The 7,789-nt window shown below is 37.7% G+C and overlaps 1 protein-coding gene across 1 annotated transcript; it reads left to right on the top strand.

The window, feature by feature from the left end:
- The first annotated feature begins 256 nt into the window (after positions 1-256).
- Positions 257-7,345, top strand: telo2 (TEL2, telomere maintenance 2, homolog (S. cerevisiae)). Its single transcript, XM_067489300.1, has 21 exons — positions 257-356; positions 737-1,105; positions 1,199-1,476; positions 1,858-1,926; positions 2,535-2,682; positions 2,822-2,924; positions 3,044-3,112; positions 3,195-3,336; positions 3,461-3,597; positions 3,694-3,779; positions 3,992-4,099; positions 4,189-4,277; positions 4,373-4,464; positions 4,569-4,685; positions 4,792-4,863; positions 4,997-5,149; positions 5,237-5,325; positions 5,430-5,529; positions 5,724-5,788; positions 6,015-6,130; positions 6,779-7,345. Exons 2-21 carry the CDS (start codon positions 765-767, stop codon positions 6,898-6,900), a joined length of 2,496 nt encoding a protein of 831 aa, XP_067345401.1. The 5' UTR covers positions 257-356; positions 737-764; the 3' UTR covers positions 6,901-7,345.
- The last annotated feature ends 444 nt before the right edge of the window (positions 7,346-7,789 follow it).

The following is a 7,789-nucleotide window of genomic DNA, read 5'->3' as shown; positions in this document are numbered from 1 at the left end:
CATGTTCAATTCATTTGGCAAATCCGTAACTACATTAAATATAAAAACAATCCTACACGTTAGTCCTAGATATCTTATAAAAACCAAGCTTTTGACTTTTCTTGGGTATAAAGTGGTCATAATATATTTGAATAGTGCAAAATAATTGCACCAACAGCAATAAGAAAACTGAATTTAGGCGCAATAACAAAGAAATGAGCTGAGCACTGATGTGTTACATAAACCGTTCGCTTCTTGAATGCTACGCAAGGCGTACCGGAACCTTTCTTTTCATTCTTTGCTTAGGACGAACCTATTTTGACGGAGCACTTAAGAAACCAAGCAGTCTCGAGAAGGATGGATTTCTTGTCAATGGGGTGAGCTGACAGTGGCATGTGTAAATTACACCAAATAAATAAATGCTTTATTTAATATTGAACACAGGCGCCAAACAGTTTGGGCAGGTTAATATTAAGCTAGCGTTAGCTAACTTAGATGGCTCGACTCAAGTAGAGGGTTATTTCTTTAATTGCAGTGGACGTCTTCTGTATAAATCCTTGTTAGGGTGAGGCCAGCGTTAGCTACAGCAGAAAAGGGATTGTTCATCTAAAACAAAGCAAACTTGCACGAGTGAAGCCTAGACATTTAGGAAGGTTTAGAGCAATATGCCAATAAGAGTCGTAACTTAATTCCATTAACGGAAAGATACAATGGAAACTTCACACATAGTGTAAACTGTGCCTATCTTTTGGTATAGGGGGTAACACTAGCAGTTATTTTCCAAAATGGAGACATCTACCCCTCATGCTGAGATGCGTCTGATGTTGGCCCAGAGTTTCCGGAAACTTGGTACATCCTCTGACAAGAAAGACATTGTTGCTGCTCTTCAGATGTTCCACTCTTACTTGGATGAAGGACCAGAGAGTACAACCACCCCAGTGCAGCGAGCTGAGTACAGGAGAGCTCACTACACTCGCACACTTCAGTTCCTTGTCAACAACACCCAGGCTGACTGGTTGCACAGTCTCACAGCTGCCCAGCGCACCGAGTTATGGGACAATCTGTTTCTCCAAGGCCCTCCGGAGCAGGCGCTGCTGGTGCTGATGGAGGAAATAGAAAAGCTAAGGTGAGGTATGCTCAAGAGGGTATGGTTGGTGTAGTAGCAGAGGTGAGAGGCATGTTTGTCTTTTTATTGACAACTATTGTCTCCCTTCTGCAGACCCAGTTCAAATCTTGACCACTTGGTCAGCATCACTGAGAAATTTCTTCAGATTGGAAGACTGGCTGACCTGTTGTGTTTATACTGTCTGGAGGCAGCTCCCTCTGACTCCCCCCTGGTCAGAGAGACTCTCCTGGGGCGTATAGTGGCACTGCCAGACATCATGGCTAACAGGTTACATCCCAACAACAAGCCCCTTTTTCTCCCCCAACAGTACTACCCATTAATGGCCATGGAAATGCTCAGTGCCTTGGAGCGGACCTGCCAGGCTCTCAGAGGTGAGGGAACATGAGCATTTAGCAATAGTGATTTTTATTTTATATTTTTATTTTAGTTTAATAAATTTCCCCATGAACAACTCCAATCAACTCAACAATCTTACCAAGTATTCAGTCACACAACCCCCAGCCTTTTTTCTATTTTATTTAGTTTCTTTTGGGTTTTGTAGACTTTATATTTGTTTATGTATTTTTCTTCGCCAACTGTGCAAATGCTCACTGTAAATAGGTCACATGTCTTGTTCTTTTGTCTTATCTTGCACTAGCTATGTTTTGTATTGTGTTAATTGTACTGTTTTTTGTTGTGAATTTTAAAAAAAAAAGCTCAAAGTACTACACATCAGGATAAAAAGTCGTTTCACTGTTGTTTGTGTGTAACAGATGGCACAGACTGTTCCGTAACGTTTGTGGCTCAGACACTAGGGAAAACATGTATCCAGGGCCATAGCGGTAAGTTTTATCTACAAATTTCAAACCATTTTTCTGAATCGTTTCCCCTTATACATTGACACTCTTATGTTTCCACTACATGCAGAAAATATTTTCCCTAAAATTATTCAGATTTAATGTATTTGTCATATGCAACACAAATGCTTATAGAAAGGAAGAAAAAAACAAAAAACAGTATATACAACCCTTAAGAAAAATTGTACATAAAAATTTATAACAACAAACAAATTGGGCTATATACATGTGCAAGTCCAAAGTGTAAGGGCATCAAAATATAAAGTGTATGTGAGTGATCCAAATGTTACTCAGAAATTACACAAATGTTTTGACAGTGGATTAATAATCACATAGCTGTCAAATCATTTATTATACATACATTGTAGCTTTGGTGTATTTTATTTGATGTATTTACTATACATTATTCAGAGGTGGTCAAATTGGTGTGATAGTATTATTTGATTATTATATGACATTTTATTAAGCAAACAAAACTTAAAAAGCAAAACATTCACCAGAATACCTAATTATGAATACGTAATTCTTGGCCTTCAATTTTTTTTCATTCTCGCATGTTTTTTTTGTTTTTTTTTTTTTTTAACTTTCTATAGATTTGCTCATGGCGGTGATGGTTCCCCGGCTCTCTACCTGCACACGTTCAGACATGGTGTGGCAGAGGGTTTGCCAGAAGCTGCTGGAGAATGTTCCACAGCGATGCATGGAGGCTGTACTCACTGGGCTGGTGCAAGCCGTCAGTGGGTAAGATGGTTACAGCTTCAGTCAATCTATACATCAATCATGGACAATTTAATAGCGCTTTATCTGTACGTTTGCTCTCAGTTTTCAGTCTACCTACAGTAAAATAATGATAATAAAAGAATCTCTTCTCTTTGTTTAGGCCTGAGGCCTTGGGAAGGATTATTGGGAATCTAGTGTTAACATGTAAAAAGGCCCAGTTTGTCATCACTCATAAACTCCTCTTACTGCAGTACAAGTATGAGGTAAAAAAATAAAAAAACATGCCGAACTTGCTATGTGATAATAAATAATATGTGTATCTTAAAAAAATATAAAGCACAGAAATGTACATATATTTTTTTTTAAATTGTTTTTGTACCAGACCCAATTATTGAGAACGGTCCTGGGTTACCTCGCTGCAGACAAAGAGCGAAGGCCACTGCTCATACATGTGAGTGTATGGTTTTTTTCAGCACATTCATATCATTGTTAAATGTACTGATAATTCTCTGGCTATTTGTGTGTGTTCACAGGCATTACGGTCTGTGTCCCAGGCCTGGGCTAACCCCAGTGCAGTGAAACACACACCTCTAGAGCAGCAATTGTATGTTAGCAAGGCCTTACTTCTGAGTGTGAACCTGCTGAGAGACTGTGAACTACAGGAACTACGCTCAGGTATGATTCTCCCAACACTCATTCCTTCTTAAACATGAGTTAGTACATATTCATTATATAACCATATCTACAGCTGTAATGTGGTCATACACTATGAAGTGTGTCTTTTTTTTTAAAACCTCAGAGTTACTTCAGTGTATGTTAGGCGGCATGCAGAGCCACCTGGAGAGCAGTGTGGTACGTATCAGGCGTATGGGCATGGTGGTGGGGGAGTGCCTGAGCGCTCGCATGGATATCAATGGAACCAAGCTCAAATTTGAGGTACGGCAATGTTAAAAATGTAATATCCAGTACAGTGCTGTCAGATATGACAGCTTAGCTCACCTCTTCACCTGTGTAAGTATTTATGTATTTTAGTATGATCAAGATGAAGAGACTCGAGAGCTGCTGTCTCTTATGACTCCAGTCTCTGATAATGAGCCAGAGCCTGAGCCTGTAAAAAGGTAAGTCTTTTAAAACCATTTTGTTTAGGATTTACACTATGCTATTGTTCATTAACAGTCTTATGGTTGTTGGCAGTGTGTAGAGCTAAACTTTTTTTTTTAACATTTTGGCAAATAACATTTTGGAAAATAAATACTTTCAAATCACATAAAACCTAGTCATTGTTTATCTGTAGGTAATGATTTTAATTAATATAATCTATAATCTGCAGAGTCGACTTTCCTCAAGAGATGAATAGAGTAACTCCATCCACTGTGTCATCACAAAATAACTCAGGACCTCAGCCTTCAAAAGCAGATTCGTACTCGGACCTGGATAGGTAAGATTTAGCTCTTTCTAAGCAACTTATTGTGTGGGGAAGGGATTAGAGAAGTCTGTTTTTAACCTCAATTTTTTATAATAATGCAGTGATGATGATCTCACTCCATACGATATGTCTGGAGATCAGGAGACCAGTCAGTCATCCCCACCATGCTACCTACGAGACTGTCTGGAAAGTATGATTAATCTAGCTCTAACCTGTTGAAGTGACCACCTAATGCAGGGGTTTTGAAAATTGATGGTTGCTTTTTTTATCTTGAAACCAATCTAGCTTTAATTTCCTCTGAGGACGCAGCACGTGTCGAGCTCAGTTTGAGAGTTGCAGAGAGTTTGGTGAGGAAGAATGTCTTTGCAACAAGAGAGGTATGACGGCAACATCAGAATTCATCCAGAGGGGAAAGGACTGTGATTTCACATCACTCTTGAGATCATAATTTATATTTTTGTTTTTGTTATGCCATTTTCAGATCAGTGTCCAGCTGACAAAAGTACTTCTTCACATGGAGGATAAATACAGCATAAATGGCTTCCTAAGTCTCAGACAGGCGACTATGGTAGCTCTCACTGTGACCGACTGTATCCCTGTATGTACTTTCACTTCAGTTTCAGAACTGTTTATATTCCCTCACGAAATGTTTTGTTTTTAACTAGTTTACATTACCTTATACATCTCATTATGTTATGGAATAGGTAACTCAGTATTTGACCACAGAATTTTACGCCTTGAACTACAGTCTTCGCCAGCGGCTTGATATCTTGGAGGTGAAAACAACAACTTCTGCACTTTTGATAATGGTTGCGTGTCGTCATAAAACAAAATTTTGTTTCCTTTGATCTGTTTTTAGTTATGTGCCACAAGTGTATCGACTGAGGCTTTTATTCTTTGGTTTAACAGGTCCTTGCTTTGGCAGCTCAGGAACTCTCTAAGCCTATTACTGAAAAGTCAGCTCCCAGCAGACATTTGACCCCATTCCCTGAGGACAATCTTGTTCACTGGCAACAAGTAGTAAAAAAGCGAATCCAAAGCAAAACTAAACGCCTCAGTAAGGTATGTGGATGCACATTTTGATCTGCCTTATCCTTATTTGAGTGAAGGCCCACTTTCAGATCTCTACTGATTTTTTTGATGTTACAGGGTGCAATTCCTCCAGCTGAGGCAGCCCCTAACCGTTACGCCCCAGTTGCTGGACACTTCTTTTTTCCACTTCTTACGAATTACGACAAGTATGTAGGATCTTTTATGAAAAATGTAAAGCTTCAGACTTACAGTGGCTTGTGCTAAAGTCAAAATATATTTTTAAAATGAAATGCACATTTCTCTCTGCTAGGCCTCAGGTGACATTTGACCTGTTGGGCAGCGACCACCTGGTACTGGGCAGGTTGATCCACACATTGGGCCTCTTCATGCACCTGGCAGTGAACACACCGGTATTATTCATGTGTCTGTGCTAGACTGACCTATTTAAAATACCCGAATGTTAAGTTTGAGATATCCAAGGAGTTAAAGACATTCAGCTTCGTAGTTTAGATATTGTAGGTTTAAGACCAGAAATACTATATCACATTAATACAATAATTTAATAAGATGTACATAACTTTTTTTGTTTTGTTTTGTTTTGCAGGTAGCTGCACAGATGGGTTGTGCTTTGCTGGACTTTGTGTGGGCAGTACGATACCATGTGGACCGGTAAGTATGATGCATACAAGTATTTTTCACACATTGAACTGACGAAACCTGAAGAAGACATTTGTGGTTATTAATACCATTATATGTGTAGTATTATAGGGAATTAAACAATGAAGTAATTAGCAGTAATGATAACAGTTCCCTGCTCAGGATATGTTCTCAATGTGGTGTTTGACTGCATCTTATTTGAGTCAGAGGTGTAACCTAAAATATGTCTGTGTTAAAGGATGGTGAGACGGGGTGTCCTCTTTGCTGTCTGCTCTGTGTTTTTAAGCATGCCCAGTCAAAACCTGCTGGTGGACCTCAGTGATCAGGTTTTTGAGACTAGAACTTGGCTGGCAGGTAAAAACACTTAGGGTGACAAAGGTTCAATAAGAATATTTTTTTCCTTTACAGAACCTTGATATATAACTTATTATATTATTATATTTTTAGGACAACGGATAGATTTCATTGAAGTTTATTATATGGTGGAAGTCAGGCTGTTATTTTAATCCATTAGCTTATTTTTTATATACAAATACACGAATGAATTGCTTTTATGTAATATAGAAGGAACCTAAAACACATGATTCTTGTAAATAGACTTGCACCTGCATAATGTATTTCTGTCTGAGGTTTCACCTCAGTTACACATTTCCATAGACACACAAACTAATGCAGCACATTTCTGGGAAGTCGGAGTGGAACCAGGATGTCCTGTAGTACACAGCGTCTGTGACGTGATTGCTTCATCATCAACAGCTGCAGTTATTTTATTTTTTCCTTCTAAGCATAACATTTTATTCACATTGCAATTAATGACCTGGGGCTAAAGTGTAAAGGACACAATTTGTTTCCCTTCTATGTAGCATTGTTATTGGTGCAAATAAATTGAAATGTGAATGAAAGTTTTGATATTATATTTTACTTTAGTACATATACTATGAGATGTAGACTTTTATGCAGCTTCTTAATATATTTTTTTGTTGTATTGATGCTTATGTACAGATGTGGCGGAATCTGACCCAGATGAAGATTGCCGGAGTTTAGCTGTACAAAGTCTAGTCCTGCTGGATAAAAGCCTGAAGAAACAGCTACAAGATCCACAAGCACTTAGTCTACAGTCATGACCACTGTATTAAGAGCAAACAGTGTAATTCTATATCATATATATATCATGGAACACACAGAAAACCAAAGGAAAAGGAAGCAGTATGTCCTGACACATGTTTCTGAATGTCTTTCAGCAAACTAAATAAAATACACACATTTAAGTAAACTGTATCCACTTGTACAGTATATTTGTGAGCCGGAAAGAATGTTGACTAAGTTGAGAAGAGTGTGCTATTTTGGTCTCATAATAAAATTAATAAGGATATCCTTTAAACCTCTTTCCTGTACTGACACATCGCTGTTCTGTGGTTTGCTTGCAAAGGACATCCTGTGGAAATTCACATGCCTGATCACATTCACAAATAATGGAAATACTACTACTTCCTTTCATGACAAAAAATGTGTGTTATCTGTATACTCCTAAAACATTGAAACATTTAAATGAAAAGTTTTGTATGTCCATATTAGTTTCCATTTTTTATTAGTGACCTTGACATTAACCATTTTGTGCTTTTCACTACCGTCTCAATGTTAATAATGTAATCAATACACCTGAGTCTGTAAGAATATAACTAGTACAATAGATAACCTTATAAAAAAATTACAAAATAAATTACATTAGAATAAAGCTTCTGAAATTGTTGGCCTTGATAAAGCTTGAAAAAAACGATTTGACATAAGTGGAATTTTCTGACAGATGTAAATTTGGTTAATCAGGTTAAATCCTTAAATGACACTGAATCAAATCTAGTAATTTACATTGTGTGCTGGACCATTGGGTTGTTTTATATTAGTACAAGTCAGGGATATTTTAATCCTCTGACATCCACGTATTAAGGTTTAGTTTCAGGTTTATTAAAACCAATTCTAACTTAAATATTACATGTTGAAACAATGAAAAGCAGG

The sequence above is a fragment of the Channa argus genome, chromosome 20, assembly GCF_033026475.1.
Source record: "Channa argus isolate prfri chromosome 20, Channa argus male v1.0, whole genome shotgun sequence".
NCBI lineage: Eukaryota > Metazoa > Chordata > Actinopteri > Anabantiformes > Channidae > Channa > Channa argus.
The sequence above is the reverse complement of the archived record's forward strand: the minus strand, read 5'-3'. Positions and strand labels throughout refer to the sequence as shown.

Bases quoted from the DNA above. Each gene is read 5' to 3' on its own strand.
- telo2 (XM_067489300.1), top strand. From the start codon at position 765: ATGGAGACATCTACCCCTCATGCTGAGATGCGTCTGATGTTGGCCCAG. The intron at 3,113-3,194 runs GTGAGTGTATGG...GTGTGTTCACAG, and splicing joins GAAGGCCACTGCTCATACAT to GCATTACGGTCTGTGTCCCA. The intron at 4,465-4,568 runs GTATGACGGCAA...TGCCATTTTCAG, and splicing joins ATGTCTTTGCAACAAGAGAG to ATCAGTGTCCAGCTGACAAA.